Source organism: Nannospalax galili, unplaced genomic scaffold (assembly GCF_000622305.1).
Source record: "Nannospalax galili isolate Female #2095 unplaced genomic scaffold, S.galili_v1.0 scaffold113, whole genome shotgun sequence".
NCBI classification, from domain to species: domain Eukaryota; kingdom Metazoa; phylum Chordata; class Mammalia; order Rodentia; family Spalacidae; genus Nannospalax; species Nannospalax galili.
Window position 1 is genome coordinate 1316810 of NW_008335444.1, and position 18109 is coordinate 1334918.

Below are 18109 nucleotides of genomic sequence, written 5' to 3' on the forward strand. Positions count from 1 at the left end.
CTGGTTATACCTATGCTGAATTTGTTTTATCATCTCTTAGGTAAGAAAATTATTGATGATTTTGGGACAGATTTCTAACTTTTTTCAAAAAGTTCTCTCAGAACATTTTAAAGGTGCAATGTTTAAATAGTTAAAGAACATTTTTCTTTACGGGGAAATTGAAAAAAAAATCTAACAGTGTAATTACTTGAATTAAGGAAGTAAGATGCCATTGCACTGACTTTGAACAATTCTTTTTTTCTTTTACTTCCTGCAAAGAGAGCCCTTTACAGTACGTTTAGAGAAGTTAGTAAAAACGAATCTGACATCACTGTTTAACAGTGCATGTAGCTCCCAAGTGGTTTGTTCTTAGGGTAACAGAGGAGGAAATTGCTCCCCGTCTGATAAGACACCAGGGCAGAGTATACATTCGATTCTTTTAATTTTGACTTGGTTTTACAGAGAAAAACTTTTAGAGATAACCATTATTTTACCTTTCAGGGGGACGCGTGCTATTTCTTAGGCACACAGCCGATCTCCTGATACTACCATGTATTTATGGCTTAGACTTCTGGCATTTGGTTTTGTCTTTCTGGACATAGAAGTGTTTGTTACAGGTAAGCACATAAATATTAATTTTTCTTTAACTGTATTTATTCCTTTTGGAGAAGCATGGTTTGGAATAGATCATTTTTTAAAGTTGTGTGCTGGAGACCGAAAGTAATAGGCTGGCTGGAACATGGTCAAGGTTGTTGATGCAGGGAGATGAGGCTTATTGTAGGACAGAATACATTGTTTCTGTTTAAAAGACAGAAATGTTTGGGGTAAAGAAAGCCACAATTTAATAGGAAAACTGTCTGTGTCTTTGTTTACAAACTGTCCAATAATAACTGTTTAATACTAAAACAGTATTATTACTTTTTCCCCAAGGTGACCTGAACATGGGTTTATGATGGTCATAGGAATTGTTTAATGGCAGAATAAGTCAGTTTTTGTGCTTTTTACAAAGACACAAGCTGTTTAAAAATCGTAAGATGACTTTGGTTGTATGTAAGCCACTCTCCTTTCAGACCAGAAGTTTGCTTCCTCAAATTTTGAGCATTATTGAATTTTTGTTTTGAATGTTTAAGTAAGTAATGACTCAAAGACACACTGGGTAGTTCATAAAACGTTATCTTTCTCCATCATCTTATTGCAGAATGCGTTTTAAGTCAGTCATTATATTTCCTTGATAGTGGTTCTTACGAATTTTGCTGTGGAAATTTGGGTAGGGCCACCGCCCTTCCTTGGTGACGGGTAAATATCACAGCCTTAAAGAGGTAGAAATAGTTAAATCCTAAGAAGCATACAATTCTAAGTCCTTCAGGGAAGTGTAACCACCTGAATGTGTGTTCCTATCTAAGTTTGGGATCATGGCATATTTCTATTCTGGTTAATGGATATTTTTTAATAATTTCAGTTTGGGAAGTGAGTTTTGGTTGATAAGAGTAACTAACAGTTATCATTTCTCCTTATGACATATAATCTAAAACATACCCTTTATTATTAAAGAACATTGAAAATAGAATCTTTGTAGATATTATTCTAAAATATTTTTCAAATAGGAAAAATATTTTTAAAAATCTTATCAGAATTCAATTGGCCTTTTCTGTACTTATACCATCTCCTTTCCCTCTGAAGGGCAGGCCACTGAACCCTGAGCACATCACATAGTTAACTTGTGTTTTCAGTAGTCTGTGGGACTGGAAAAGTTAAACAGCCCAAGATAACTGTTTTGTTATTAATGTAGTAGATTTTTAATTGGAAAAAATGGATTTTAAAAATCCGTTTGGGTAAGTTGATGTGGTTTTGTTTGGTTTGTGTGTTCATTTTAAGATTAGTTTAAAAATCTATAGAACTATAGATTTTGTCATAATACACAAAATATTTGTCAAGTTGTCATCACCGTAGAGTTTTTTGTTATAATCTAAAGCCAGTCATGAAGAACAATAATTTAAGTAAGGCTATATATGTTTATTATCATAAATCAGCCTTATTTCCACTAAAAATCTCCTATCAAGAAATGTTCTAAATCCTTTCTAAATGAGTATAAAATACCTTCAGGTCAGAAAGCAAATGACCCCCAGCATTTCAAATCAGACTAGTTGATGTTATTTTGCCATAATAAACATCTTTGAATTCATGATCAAAATAAGTTTGAAGGAACCTAGAAACCTTTACATCAACTTTGCTAAATACCTTATTCTGCAAATAAATCGGTGTAGATAGATGACTAGTAGACTGATAAATATATTTGAAAGATTAAGTTCAAGTTCAATTGTTGCCATAATACTGTGAGTAAATACTGTTCTAAAAGGCATTCATGGTCTTCTTGGTTGTATATATTTATTTTTAGAAACACATATACATAATCATTTGTATCTGAAAACAGTGTTTAGCATTTTAAGACATATTTGCTTGATTCAGTGTATAATTTGGAAAGTTTTTAATGCTTTAAATTACATAGTTTTCTTTATTAAGCAACAGGCAGTTTAGACTGTAAATATATTTTAATGTGTTAAAGTGAATTCAGTGTCTACAGGAAATACACTTTTAGCCAATACATTTTTATCATATGATTTAGAGACATACAGAAATATAGGAAAATGTGGACAAGACATCACTGGAAAATGCACACCACTCAGGCATTTTATTTAACTTCTGAAATCCAGGTGTGGCCAAAGTCTAAGCTAAGCTCTGTCAGGGCATCAGAGGTGCTATGTTCAGTTTACACACGATTTCTGATCTCCTTGCTCTGTGCCTCTTTGCCATGACAGTTGGTAACTTAATGTTTGTTTAACATTTCTGAATAATTGCAGGGCACAGCGGTGGGTCAGATATTGCAGACAGGGTGTGCAGTCTCTGGTTATAATAAAGTAGTAATGCCAGGCCAGTCTACCATCCCATCGCTTAATGGCTAAGTGTGTCTTCAGTTGTGCCCTGAGAAATGTGTTGTGAGTTATGTTATGAGTCATAAGTTAAGACTCATTTCCTGAACATAGTCCTTCATTTTTCCATCAACATTAAAAATATCTCATATGGCAAACATGAACCTGGCTTTGCACATTATGAGTATTTAATGAAAATTAAAAATTGAGTTTGATGATACTATTAAGTGCCAATATGAGAATGTGGGACGTGGGAATGGCTACTTGCCATTTTTATAAAATGTTTTGCTACTAAAATCTTTTCTGTGACCTTTGTGTTGCTAGAATTTAGAAAGCATTTTGCTAGAGATAAAAAAAAAGGCAGACAGAGATGTGGGTTTCCTTCTCTCTTGGCACTGCTGAGTACATGCACAGAGCGCTCAACTCGAGGCAGGTTCTTTCTTTATTCAATTTGGGATCTTTCTAGCAATGACAAGTAATGAGTGTAAGCATGCAGGTATTTCTACATTGTTCATGTACATATGCATATCTGCATATAGACACACATGTAACCCATATGTAGAGTACTGTGCTATGCACGTTTGTTGCTATCTGTTTATCATGTCTCCCGGCACTCCATATTTACTGATCTGCTATATATTGTGGTTCTGTGAACTCAAGTCCTTGAGGAGTTTGAGCTTCTTTCTGCAGTCTAGACTGGTTACCGTCTATGTGTTGATGAGCTTAAATCCCCATCGCCATACTAATCCCTCAGAAATAGGAAATCTCTTTTCCTAAATGCAGCCGTTAACAGGCTGCATAAATTCCTGACATTTGATTTTTTTCTAGTCTCCAAATTTTTCCCTTGTCTGCTTCTCTGTTGCCATCACCTCAGCTCCTGGCTTCAATATTTGTCATCTGTAATATTGTGATAGTTTTCTTCATTAGCCTGAAGTTTCATTCTTTCTTCATATAACTTAAAATATTAAAATGGGGGGAATTCTGATATTTCCTCATCAGTTGTATTTGCTGTTTTAAAATGCTAGCATATATTCATGGTACAGAGGAATGGGATTCCTTACGATGTTGTCACACGTGTAAGGCATGTACTTTGATCTTACTTGCTCCCCAATGCCCTCTCCTGTTCACTCACACTCTGCCTTCCTCTTCCCAAACAGTTGTCAGGTTTTGGTGTGAATTCTAATCACCTTGCAAGAACAACTGAATCCACCAACAAATTGAGAACTGGGCATGGGACTGGGCAGAAAGCTGCCCATTCTTTTTCTTTCATGACCAATTAGGAGAATAAGTGGGAGGTGTTTGAACCCCCTCTCCTCTACACTTTCTCCAGGACTTTAAGGTGCTGTGAAAATCCTACTTCCTCACTGACTCTTTCTGCACACTTTGTACCACCTTTTCTTGGTATTTGCATGGATTGTATCAACTGTTGTGATGTGATGATGGTTTGTGAACTAGTGTCCACTTCTGTTGCTCCCACATGGAAGTAGAAACTGTGTTGCACTGTTTGGTACATCCCTAACTAAATGTCTTACCAGGCTTTGAGTAAATAATGGAACTTTTTGATAAAGGTGCAGATTATGGTGACAGAAGAGGGGGGGGACCTCACACAAGAAGGTCAGAAAGAGAAAATGAGCAAATGAAAATTATCAAGAGGCAAAGTCAGAGCATGGAGACAAAAATTTTGTGATCATTAGATAAGTTAATTTTGCATTAAGATATTTACAGTTTAATCCTTTTTGTTATTTCCCTCTTTATTTATTTCCATCACTTTATCTCACTTCTTTTCTAGAACAAAACTTTCCAGTTCTCGAGAATAGGTTCCTAATTTTTCTCGAGATACTCTTTTTTGTTGTTGTTCTCAAAATCTATCTTTGCTTTTTTAAATATATTTTGTTGATATTTTTCTGTTTTTCATACACTATGTCTTAAACATATTTAGTCCCCCTTCCCTATCTGCATCCTCCATAGCCTGCCCACAGGACTTCGTATATTTTGTCATATGTGTTAAGGCCTGTTGAGCCATGTTTGTGTACCCAGATGTCCCTCAGTGTGAGTTCATTCACTGGAGCCTGTCCAGCCTGTCTAGCGTCACTTCCTTCAAGATCAACTCTCCTTCACCCAGCAGTAATGAGCTGCTGATAGTTTTTTCCCAAAGTTGTGGCCTCCTGCCTCTTTCCCAAGTTTTATGCTGCTTTTTTGACTGAGTTTGCATGGGTCTTATGTATGCTGTTACCATTGCTGTAAGTTCATATGAGAAAGGTCCCAGGAGCCTGTAAGACTCTATTTCCTTGTGGTCATGCACCTCCTCTCCTGACTCTTGAAATCTTTCCACCTCCTTTTCTGCAGTGGTCCCTGAGCCCTGGTGGGTGAGGTTTTACATAGGTGTCCTGTCCAGGGACTCACACTCTGCAGTTTCTTATTCTCTATACTTTGGCCTTCTGTGTTCATCACCCTGTTGCATGAAGAAGCTTTGGTGATGAGAACTGAGAGATGAGGTAGTCTTTAGATGCTTTTGCTAATGTCTTGGTAGATTAGATTTATTGTTTAGAAACAGATGCCCTTGTGAAGAAAAGAAAAGAAAAAGAAAACCTCATCTGGTAAGGTAGCAGGTAGATCAGGGAGTCTTTGCAAATCTGATTTGGGTATTCTGGGTTTATATTTAAAGATGGATGGAGGATGCTGTGTACACAGTGTTTGCAGAAATTATAGGAATCATTTCTTCCCATCCAGTGGGCACTGAATTCTAACCTGAGCAGACAGAGAGTAGACACTCATAACCAGGTAGCTTCATTTCATTGATGAACACAGTATTAATGACAACAAAACTCCACCAGTCAGAACATGCAAATGAGACTCAGTGAGGTAAGAAAGAAGGGGATTTTCATCACTTTAAGTGTTAGTTTTTGTAGTCATAATACTATTATGAAATTGTGCAGAAAGGAATTGTGATGAAAATTTTACTTAATTTTAATTCAAACTTAAATTTTATTTAATCTAAATATCTTTTTCAATTCTGAAAACCTATAGCAATCACCTATCTCCAAAGGATCAAGCATGATTTCCACTTCTATAAAAATAACAATCTTCAGGGTTGATACCGGAAAAATTAAATATTTCGGGCTATTCACTTAGAAATATTGTATGATATCTATTGATACATAATATGCTCTACAGAAATAAAAATCATACAGATCACTGAATTTTGTGGACACAGCCCTAGCCAGTATTTAGATAGAAAATTACATAATTATTGTTGAAGAGCTTTAGTCTGCACTGCTATTTAAATATTAATGTTACTTCAAATTCTGTCTGTCAAAAAGCCTTAGAAATGACTATTCCAAGCAGAAAACTATGTGTTTAGGCATAATAAGAAAAATCAACAGAGTTTAGAAAGACAAAACCTTTTTCTTATCTAGGACCATCACAAAAATATAAAAATACAACGCTATAGCAAAACAAACAAGCATCGTTAATGTCTATTGACAGTTCCTTCAATGAACTTGTTTCTAAAAGAGAATCAGCAAGCTATTCAATGTTTTTATTCAATTCTTTATTACAGACTTAAGTTCAGATGAGAACATGTTTCGTCATACTTAGCTGTATATGTGTTAAGCATCTGTTTCTTATTAAAAGGATTGGGGCTTCAGGGAGACCCTGTTTCAAAAAGACCCCAAAGAAAGAATAATTTGATCAAATTAATGAAACGAAGACTAAAATAATTATCAAAGCCGAAAGGAAATCAGTCTGTGAACAAATAAAAAAATAGAGACATGTCTAAAGTGGAATTAATTCAAATTATATGTATTGTATTCATGACTGTATTGTAATTAAAGCGATAATAGTCATATGAAAATGATCAGCATTCATATGTTTAAAAAATTACCTTTCAGTAAAACTGGAGCAACTGGAAGGAAATCAAACCCTTAATTTATTCCTTCAAACCAGTGATCTTCTCACAGGGAAGGAAGGTTAATTATAAGTAATTAGCTGTAATGAGCTAATTAATTTGTAGCATTCACACATATTATTTGGTAAGAGGAACTTACTGAAGATCACTGGCAGACAAAAGGAAATCCTCCTCTACATTTAATTTAAATTTATCTCCATATTCCAGGAAACATTTAGAGAAACCTAGATAAATAACACTGGTGCCGACATGACAGCAAAGTGACATGGCCATCAATGCTCTCATTGCATTTTTAATGTCCTTACTTGAAGGAAAGCTCTCAATAACTTGTTTTCTGATAAAAGAAATGTTGAACATAATAATGAAACAGGAGGCATTCCACATTTGGAAGCATTATAGCATTTGGACAAACATTTAGAGAAACCTAGATAAATAACACTGGTGCTGACATGACAGCAAAGTGACATGGCCATCAATGCGCTCATTGCATTTTTAATGTCCTTACTTGAAGGAAAGCTCTCAATAACTTGTTTTCTGATAAAAGAAATGTTGAACATAATAATGAAACAGGAGGCATTCCACATTTGGAAGCATTATAGCATTTGGAGGAAGAAACATTTTGGAAATCTAACTGTATTAATGGGATATTATTGGTCTAAACATTTTTCCATTTTTTAGACACTTTCCTGATCTATAAAGATTTGTAAGTATTAGAAGTAATACTATTTATGAAAATATTTTGAAAACTATGAGACACTATAAAGCTTAAAGTTGCATCCATGTAATCCATTGCAATCCAGCACATGGCTCTATGACACTGAAGCATGATTCCTAATCTCAACTCTGCGTTTGAAACACTGTGAGACAATGTACATGTATTAGGCAAAGGAATACAGGCATATAGATGTGCGTTTAACTTTGCAACCCTGACTTCATGGGCTTTTCAGGCTGTTCTGGATTCTGTGCAAATATTCTGCAAACCCATCACATTCCACAGTCCTTTGCTAGAAACTCTTACAATTTCTTATTGTAACAGTCTGAACTCTTTCTGTCCTTCAATCCCTACTGTATCCCTACTGTATCCATACTGTATCCATACTTAAAGCAGGCTGGCCTCTGCCTAACCCCACCCCCCCTCGATGGCTCCCAGAGTACCAGAAACTAATCTGATCCCATGATTGTGGTACTAAGGTTATTTTTACTTGATTCTTAGGAAACAAACTTTTCATTATACTGTACTGAAACCTTATTTTACAATTGTCTGTAATATTATATCCCTGAATCAGTTTCATTCACATCAAATTAAGGCAATTAGAGCTTGTGCTTCTGGGAATTTTACTTTGTGGACTTTATTTTTCTAAGTACAATTTTACTTATCAGGCAGTAAGCATAAATTTAAAAAATGTTTTAATCCTATTTAGCAAGAAGCACTTATGTGTTGATTTAGCTATATTAATTTTAAATTTTATTTTTGGATTTCAATATTACGTGAACTATAACATGATCTATCTTTTCTTTTTTGTTTCAAACATGGGCAATGTCAGCATTTCTGATGTTTCTCTTCTAGCTGTTCCTGTTGGTAGCATTCATTTTGAGATTAGTCTTTAGGCCGATTCATTTTGAGAGCTTTAAGACAGAGTTTTAATTTTTCTTAGGTAGTTAATGAAAACTACTCTGGGGTCAGCCCCTAGGACTATCTTGATCAATTATCACTCATTTGCATGGCATTCTTATTAGCTTGTGCCAATCTCTTACTCATTTGTGAAACACGAGGAATAAGATTACAGTATAAGATGGTGGGTGGAAGGTGTCAAGCCATCCCACTGTGGCTTCAGTGTAGGGAAAATGAAAGTAATTAGCATTGCACACACAATTCTAATTAATCCCTCTACATTGCTCCAGTGTGACATATATTGTGACATATATGGGTCACACACATATATGTGACATATAGAGCCACTTTGTGACATACATTATATACTATTGCAACTTGCATTTTTATAAAATTTATTTCTCTGCCTTTCAAATGTTGGCCGTTGTTGCCTTTTCATCTACATGCTGAACAAATTATCATTGCTCTCCAAAGCTGAGTTAAAAAGCCATATCCTTGGGGCCGTTTCACAACTTCACTATATTTCACTCTTTTCTCCTGTGCGAGAGTCCTATCCTGGAAAGAGTGCTAGAGTGTTCTTCCCTCCTCTTCGTCTTCTCCTCTCCTTTCTCCTCCCCTTCCTCCTCCTTTTCTTTCTTTCTCCTCCTCTTCCTTCTTCCTCTTTCTTTCACTCTCTTTCCTCTCTCTCCTCTGTCCTCCCTCTCTACCCCTCTCTTTGTAGTTGCATGGCTTATCACAGTGTCTTATTCACCAGTGTCTACAGGTTGCCAGTGCTTGCTTGATAAATGGGTGCATAGTCTGTGAGTGTGACTGAGTGCCGTGTGCACAAAGTGCTCACTGAGACATATGAACATATAAAATGCCCTTTTATTATCATTTAAGTGAATTGTTCAAGGTGAAATTTTCTGCATGATAGAAAGTTGAAGAAATAGAAGAAAAAAGAAATTGTATGGATTGTGCTAACATCTTGCTTATATTTTGATAACATGCTATGTGTAAAATTACATACTCTAATTTTCCCCTAAATAAATAATTATTATTTTAGTCACACTGAGACATACATAAACAAATAAGTAGAATAAGAATGGAATTAAGGTGAGATGTACCAAACAATAAACAAAAATTTCACATTCAAAACCTAAATTAATTCTCAGTATTTCACTTAAGTGGGTCAATTAGAAATACTCATTTACCTGTTAATTAAACAGATGAACAAGATTATCTGAGTGTTCTCTCTCCCTGGCATACTGGGAATGCCGTGTACTTTGTCAGTCCCCATAAAATTTGTGCTGGGTACAGATGGAATTTTAAATCTTTCGTGAGGACCTCAGAGCTTCTTCTTGAAAATGGCTATATGCCTTGCTGCAGATAATTATTGCTTCGATATTATTTTATACATCATAAATTTAAAAAATCACTCTTAAGATCTATATTATTTATAGAACCAAAATCTTAAATTTTGTTAATATTATCTTTAGGCCCCCACTAAAACTAGATTTATTTCTACAGACTCTTTTGGCAGTTCTGGAGCTGTCCTTGAAATGTGTAGGTGATTAGATGGTAGGCAGAAAAATAAAAGAAATCATCACCCTAATTTGGTAAGCTTGTTTGTTCTCTAAAGGAAATATTTATATGGAGAAAAAAATCAAGACACACATTAGTACATACTACCACATAAACAGATCCTGGGACCTTTTGGTGGTCTTCCAGAGTCATTTTCCAAAGTCACCAGCTAGTACTGAATGGGGGCTGAGTGGCAGGAAGCCTGGCAGAATGTCTCTCTGATTTTCATTCTATCCATTTTGCACTGTGTTAATCAATCTTACTAGTGTTCAGATTGGTAACCAGGTAATTAGAGTCACAGCGACTTTGTGAACACAGCACAGCAGGATGAAATGGCAGTCTCAGAGGGCCTTCATATGAAGTATACACTGAAGCCCGTTCACCTGATATTGTTACTGCCTTGAATCATTGTTCATTGGGTCTCTTCCGCATCTTTGGCGAGATCTAACTCATTTGAGATTACACTTCTCTTACAAAATGTGAAGACATCTTTGATTGATGTGTGCATACCATGAATGCTGATGCCTCTCAAATAGCATGACAGAGATGTGCCGCCAGCATCTGGAGGAGGCACAGGACTGATTCTATCTCAAGGTGGGTGATGTGAGGAAAAAAATGGATTTCCCCCCATTTACCTTGCTTTTGATATTACACAAAGAGAAAGTATTGAATAATTCACTCAGGTATCTCATCTTTTTGCTTTGAAGTGCAAGGGAAGTAATTTGACCTTTGTTAGACTTTGATCATGGAAAACACACAGGTTCTCATTTTGCCCCAGGAAGTGCAGACACCAGACCATCTTTTCACAGTCACGCATGGGGTAGGTCGAATCCATCCCAGAGAACCATCACATATGTTTCTACTCCAGAAACAATTTTACTAAACTGCAGGGAAAAGCAAAGAAGTCAATGTATTAATCATTTTCTTAATATAATAAATATGGATTGCCAATCAGATAATTTTAAAACTAAATATCTTGTTTTGACTTTTTAGAAATGGATCTCTAAATATCATTTTAGTTTCTAAGGCCATATTTTAACTCATGCCTTATAAATATGCCTGTTTCTAATGACCTGTGTTGCTATGCTCTGAATTTCTTTACTGGTACTTTAGTTATGATCAAAACATATAATGACAAATAGCAGCTTGGTGAAACACTAGATATGAATTCAGAGCTTTGACTACTAGAGGCAGTAACACCAGGTTGGTAGTTAAACAGGTGACAAGGCTCAGGGAGCTGAGGACAGTAACTCACAGAGAGATGCAATAATTGTTGGATTCAGTCATGCCCTACTGCTAATGTACTAGCAAAGTCAGTCTTTGAAATCTTACCTAGATTCCATTCTGAGCCCGCTCTCATGAAACATTGTGGAAATTACCTGTCAAAGTTCTGGTCTCCTTAGCTCTAAAATGGGAATAATAACAGGAAATATTAAGTGAGATAATCTAGTCACTGAATCAGTTGTTTGCAGGCTCCTTACTCTGAGTCAGAAATGGTTCTAAAGCAGAAAAGGGACCCACTTCATAAGTTCACAACCTAGCAAGATAGCAAACAGGATACAAATAATGACTGAGACATACTCAAACATTAGTAAGTGCCATAAAGAAAATTAACCTGTGTACATCGTAGAGAAAGACAAAATTCAGGGGTGAATGTTTGCGGTCAAGGAGGATCTCCTTGAAGACAAGTCATTGAGCCACTTGCTGATTGACATGAAGAAGAATCAATGGGACCAGGCACTGGCAAGTGCAGATGCCCTGTGGCCAGAGCAAACAAATTGGTGTGTTCGACACAGAAATGTCAGGTGGGGAAACATGGAGTGAACAGACTGAATAAAAGGCAGAGAGGCTTGAAAGATAAGTGGGAGGCAGGTCTGTGGGACCCTGCTGAAGACAGGAAGAATTGGATTTCACCTGAAGTGGAAGAGAAGTCACCATTCAGAATTTTAAAGAAGACAGTGATCTAATCTTATCTTAAGAAACGGATTCTTGATGCTGCAACGACAATAGATTGATTGGAAATCATGCCTAGAGCAAAGGGAGTTGGTGTCGGGGAGAAAGAGATCATCAGTGGAAGGGGAAAATAAAGTAGAGCTTTACATAGATCGGGAGAGGTTGCTTCAGGAAAGAGATACCAGCATTAGAGAAATGCTCATGAGAAGGAATGATGGGAAGGAGCAGCCAGTCAGAAGATGCATGTGTATTTCACCTTCCAAGTGAGGGAAGGTAGCTGAGGGGGAAGGGCTTGGCGCACTTGCTGGTATCTAGTGAGAGGTCAGTAAACTGACCCCAGATCCACGTTTTCTCCTGAAAGGTACAACGGAAGAGTGATTGTGAGATGGTCACTATTGGTGAATAACCCCTTTTAACTATTTTTGGGTTTGTTTTGAAACCAAATCTCTCACTCTAGCCAGATTGGCCTGGAATTCCTTATACAGACCAGGATGGCCTCAGCATGGTGTAATTCTCCTTCCTTGGTTTCCCAAGTGCTAGGGTTACAGGTGTGTAGCACCGCTCCAGGCTCCCATTTAACTTTAATATTGTAAGAAAATGAAGGAATTCATAGCAATGTTTAGAAGAACTACGTATCTTAAACTAGTACATCATCTTTTAAATTAGTCACTATAAAATAAGAAAGGGACAACTTTATAAAATCAGTTTTAATAACTAGTTAGAGATTATCAGAAACTAGAAATTTACCTGACAATGTCTTGGACAGGCAACGTTTTGTGGAGTCACTTAGTGGTACGTATTTTGTTTTATGCACACTAATAAAAAGAATGGAAAATTAAAAATAATTTTTACTCAATATGTGGACAAGTTGGAGGTTTCTTGCAAGTGTTTTTGTTGTTGTTGCATAAAAAGATTGTTTCTAAACTAGATTTAAAATCTTGCATATCTTTGAAGAAGTTGAAAGCCAATTGACTATCAATTTGGCAAATATTAAGTAGAAAATAATGTCCTTGATGGGGATAAGCCATGCTCATGGGGATATATTAGAACGACAATGCATTTATATCTTTTTGATTTCAGGCATGACAGGTTTTCTTAAGAATATTTATTTTAGAACAAACTGTTTATGTGCTAATGAGAAGGAGAGCTTTTTGGTGAGAAGTGGTGCTTACAATGTCTCAGTATTTTATAATGCTGCTTTGGTGCCCTAATACAAATGGTTCATCTGCTTGTTTCCAGATGTTTGCAGACTGTACCACTGTCATATTTAAGAGGAAATAGCTATATTTAATTTTCCTTGTTCTAATATTAAATATTAAATTTGAGGAAGAATAAATAAGGAAAGGGACGTTGTCTTGAGTATGTCTTGTGTTCCTGGTACTCTATAAATTGCTTCATGCACACATGTTATACAGCCATCAGCTCTACCTTCTCCCTAATTCTCATAATTCTCAGGATTAATAAGTGACTGTGCAGGCAGCATTTGACCATTGGTTTTAAATACATTTCCCTTTATCTCTTTAACTCTTATAAGGACCAAACTAGACTCTTCTTCATTCCACAAGCATACATACTCTTTCGGGCCTTTTGGTCATTAGCTCCAATGAAACACAAGTGTCTTTAAAGTAAAAGAAAGAGTGATCCAAATTTGAGGGGTGATATTTATTTTGTGTTACTGTGTCTTGCTTAAGTTGAAAATGAAAACATCAGTTGTTTTGGCAATGTTCCATGATGCCTGTAGTGAAAATCATATGAAAAGACACAGGAGAAAGTAATGCAGTTTTCTCTTCTTGCTCTTGCTTGATTTTTCTTTAGCCATAAAGCACAACTGCTTAACCCTCATTTAAAAGAATAATCATAGGAGTGTAGGAAGAGGGAGAGAGGGAGACAAAGCAATCCAACTTAATAAAAGTAGTACAGTGTTTGAGAAATAGATAATCACCTATGAAGTCCCTACCACTGTGAACCAAACAGTATGATAGCCATGATGTAGAAAAGCCTACTGCATATAGGCAGCAGCGAGATAAAGCTCCACATAACCATAATCGATTCTCAGAAGTATTAGATCAACAACGTGCACGACCTTAGTTTTTTTGCTCATTGTTTTAAGGATGAAAGTTTGAGGGGGAAATACTCTCTTGAGAAAGAAGAAGAACACATATTTTGTAAATGTGAATGGCTGTGATGGGTCCTTGTGATTGACAGTCTTAGCACAGATAGAACATAGCAGACCATCAGAGGTTCCAGAGAAAGGTAGCTCCCACAGTGGGGAAGATGAGGGATGCTTTCAGGTTGGCCTATGAGAAAAGAACACCACAGTCTTTGAAATAGAGTTCCCCTTTTCTGAGCATAAACAGTGGTGTGCTAGGGCTGTTAGAAGGCTATAGAGAATGGCTAGTGCAGAACCAAAGGTGAGGGGAACTCAAAGTTCTGGAAATGGAACAAGTCAGAGAGCACACAAGGCAGACTTCAAAGATGGGGAACTAAGCATGATAAAGTTCTCAGATCTAAAATGCATGCCAGCTTTTGTCACACTCAGTTTTATCAGGAGCATTGCGAAGCTGAAGATACTTTGTATTCATGTCAATTTAATTATACCTACCTTGCCACATATCTTAGTTGATTTATAAGAAGAAAAAGCACATATTACTTTCAAATAATTGCAAATTGCTTGTCTTGTTCTTTTCAGTTAAATGATGTCTTAGTACAAATTTTGATATTCATACTTCTAAGTACAGGGTGACTATAGAAAACAAATGTGAGAATACTACTTAAGTGTCGTGAATGGAGTCATACAAGGGACAGTTACACTATTCAGTGTTTGAAAATTATAAGGGAATTCAGAAATTCCATTATTGCTTTTATATGCAGTTTTATTTTTTCACTTCAGGAAGGTGGCATATTAGGAATCTTAATTTATATAAACAAGTAATGGTTCCTTTATAATTCTTTAAATCAGAATATAGAAAAATGGATGCTCATTATTTTCAAAGTAGATTCCTATTTTGTACTCACTCTACAATAGTCTATATTTGCTAAAGAACAACAGACAGGAAAAAAGAAGAGCTCAATACAACTGGTAAAACGTGATCGTGTGCAAGGTTGGCTCTAGTTTATGTTTTGTTAAGCTGGAAAGTTCTGGCAGATATATCTCTTTGCTGAACACTGATCATTCTTTTCCTTTGGGGGGGTTACTTATTTTTATTCTATATGTATGAGTGTATCGCCTGCATGTATGTAAGGGTACCCATGTTGTGCAATGCCTATGCTAAGTCAGAAGAAGGCATCTAATTCTCCTGGAACTGGAGTTACAGATGGTGGTTGGCCACTATGTGGATTCTGAGAATCGAACCTGGATCCTCTGCAAGAGCAGCCAGTGCTCTTAATCACTGAGCCATCTCTCTAGCCTTGGTCATTCTATTTTAGGAGAAAATATTTATGTAAATGTATTTGGGGCAAACAACAACAACAAACCCAATCATGTGCCTAATGTTTTAATTTATCCTTTATTCCATTCCATATTTTACACTGAAAAGAAAATTTAATAATTTTAAAACAAAAGTAAAAGTAAAAAAAACTTCATTTAAAAAATCTGTTTTGTCTGTGAATTTCCTCAGACAGTTAGATATCCTGAGGATGTCATGTACCAGAGATTGCCTTTTTCTCTAGGCCTCTATGTTATGGACTGAACATCTGGATTTGATGGGAAAAGGCACACTTCCTTACCTGGGCTTTTCTAACAATCCTCTCTTACAGGTCAGATACTTGTTAAGAAAGCACCCTGATTTTAATATGTACTGTTTGAACACACAATGAATTATAGAATTTTCAATAGTTTTTTTAAATTAAATACATTTACAGTTTCTTTTAAGGACAAAATTGAGAGCTACCCTTAAAAATACTAAGGCCACAGATGTTTTTCTTTATAGTGTTAATTGATTTAAGGTCCATCAAAATGTTGTTAAAATGTCCAGAAGTTAACAATAACAATGCCACATGGCTCAGATTAAAATTCTTTTTATGTAGAAAAATTTTGAAAAACTAGTAGTCTCTTTTCAATAAATTTAGCTAGTAGAGTCTAACAACAAAGTCATAGCATTTCATTCTCTTACTTTATAATGAAAAGAGATGTAAAGTAAGGGAATACATAGTATGCCTCAAAGTTATATAGATTACCAATACAAGTTTTTTTTTCTTAGTGAGGAGAGACAGCTACTATATACTTTCTTTTTTTTTGTTCTGTTTTGCAATTATACCAATTAATTTTCTGAACTTAAAAAAATTATTTTTATGTCTGCGTGTATGTAGGATGCAATGCCCATGAAAACCAGAAGAGGGCACCAAATCTCCTAGACCTGGAGTTACAGATGGCTGTTAGCTGCCAGTGGGTGCTGGGAACCAAACCCAGGTCCTCTACAAGAGGAGCCAGTACCCTTAACCACTGAGTTGCCTCTCCAGCCCTTGCTGAACTTTTTAATTGACAAAATATAGTGTTACATCACCAGCAATGATGGTTCCATGACGAATGTACTCCCTGAGAACTTAAATGCTTCTTGCCTCATTTTACCCTTGCTTTCCTAGTACCAGAGTATAATATACTTTTTAATCTGAGAAAACCATCTACAGGGTTTAAAAATTCTTATGAATTTACATATGACAATATTATTTTAACAAAAATTAGAACTGTATTTCCCCATAGAAAATAATGAATATTAAAATAAAAATTTGAAAATACCTATCAATTATTTCCATGTTAAAATTATTATGAATTATACATGCATGACTAATAAAGGAAATCTAATAATTTTAATAATTTCAATGAACTGAATCTATCAAATGCATTTAATTCAGTGTTAATAGTTTGTTGTTTGCTGATTGATTTTTTTCTTTTATGTTTTAGCCTTTTTATTACATAGATGCAATAAAAATAAGTTAGTTTTTGTGCAATATATGGTAAGATCTGAAAATCTTATCTTCCCATTGTAATGAAGAATGAGAAAACCTTCTATTGATATCACTATTTTTAAATGACACATTTACATTTTGTGTCCTATATTATTTGGGGAGTTTGGTATTTAACATTTTAAAAAATCGCCACATTATTTACCTTTATTTTGGTTAGGGTTTGTGCATAAAATGTCTAAAATAATAAGAGAAAAGGAATTTGGGGAAATGGAGGCTACAGAGATGTAAGACATTGTTAGTTATACAAATAATACAATTTTAGAGGAAAAGAGACCTTCAAAATCATCAGTTCAAATCTGTTTTACAGTAAGAAAATTGAGATTCAAGGGTACTTAATGACTTCTCAAATATACTGAACTTAGCCCAAAATGGCTCCAATAAGTTATGAGGCATTTATTCAATGTCTCAAATGCAGTGGCATGAACATGAATTAGGCATTTGGGGACAACTTTTGAATTCTAACTCACCTACTAAATTTTTTCTTCCACTACATTTAGATTCTGTTTATGACATTGCACATCATTAACTTTTTTGGTGAGATGTAGGGCTTAGCCTAGTTTCTCAGCCTTGATCCCGCTGCCATTTCAGGTGGGAACTGGACCTATCCCTTGCTTGGAGGGTACTGAGCAGCATCATGCCTACTCCTCACTGAATACATTAGAACTCCCATCATCCCACCATACCCCCTAACCCTGACAACCAAAAGGATCTCCAAACATTGCTAAATGTCCTTGGGGCAAAATTGTTTGCCCTCATCACCTTCCCTGAGAGATACTCACTGAGTGGAAATAGTTTCTTGGACTGTTCCATGATGGTATTCTAGATTATTTACTATGTAGTTGGCTATAGATCCTTCAGTAGAAAGCACACACTAAGCATTATTCACCATGAAGTTTCTTAAGTACTCTGTACAATGATCAAAGGGGGTTATCACCTAATTTATAAAAACTTTATGAGTTCAGAAATATTTACAGGTAAGAATATTGTTACAATATTATTTCTAATTTATTTAATTTTATGTGCATGGGTGTTTTGCCTGTATGTATGTAAGTGCACCACAGGTGTGCAATGCCTGCAGAGGCCAGAAGAGGGTGTCAGATCATGTTAGTGACCATGTGGGTGCTAGGAACTATATCTGGGTCCTCTGGAAGGACAGCCAGTGTTCTTAACTATGGAGCCATCTCTCCAACCCTGACACATGAA

At 35.7% G+C, this 18109-nt stretch overlaps 1 protein-coding gene across 1 annotated transcript in view; it reads left to right on the top strand.

Moving 5' to 3' along the window:
* The first annotated feature begins 274 nt into the window (after window positions 1-274).
* Window positions 275-18109, top strand: part of Ptprc (protein tyrosine phosphatase receptor type C) — a 131842-nt gene continuing 114007 nt past the window's right edge. The window contains exons 1-2 of the mRNA XM_008830396.3: window positions 275-396; window positions 481-596. Coding sequence (XP_008828618.1) covers window positions 530-596 — 67 coding nt within the window. The 5' untranslated portion in view covers window positions 275-396; window positions 481-529. The remainder of the gene's footprint in view (window positions 397-480; window positions 597-18109) is intronic.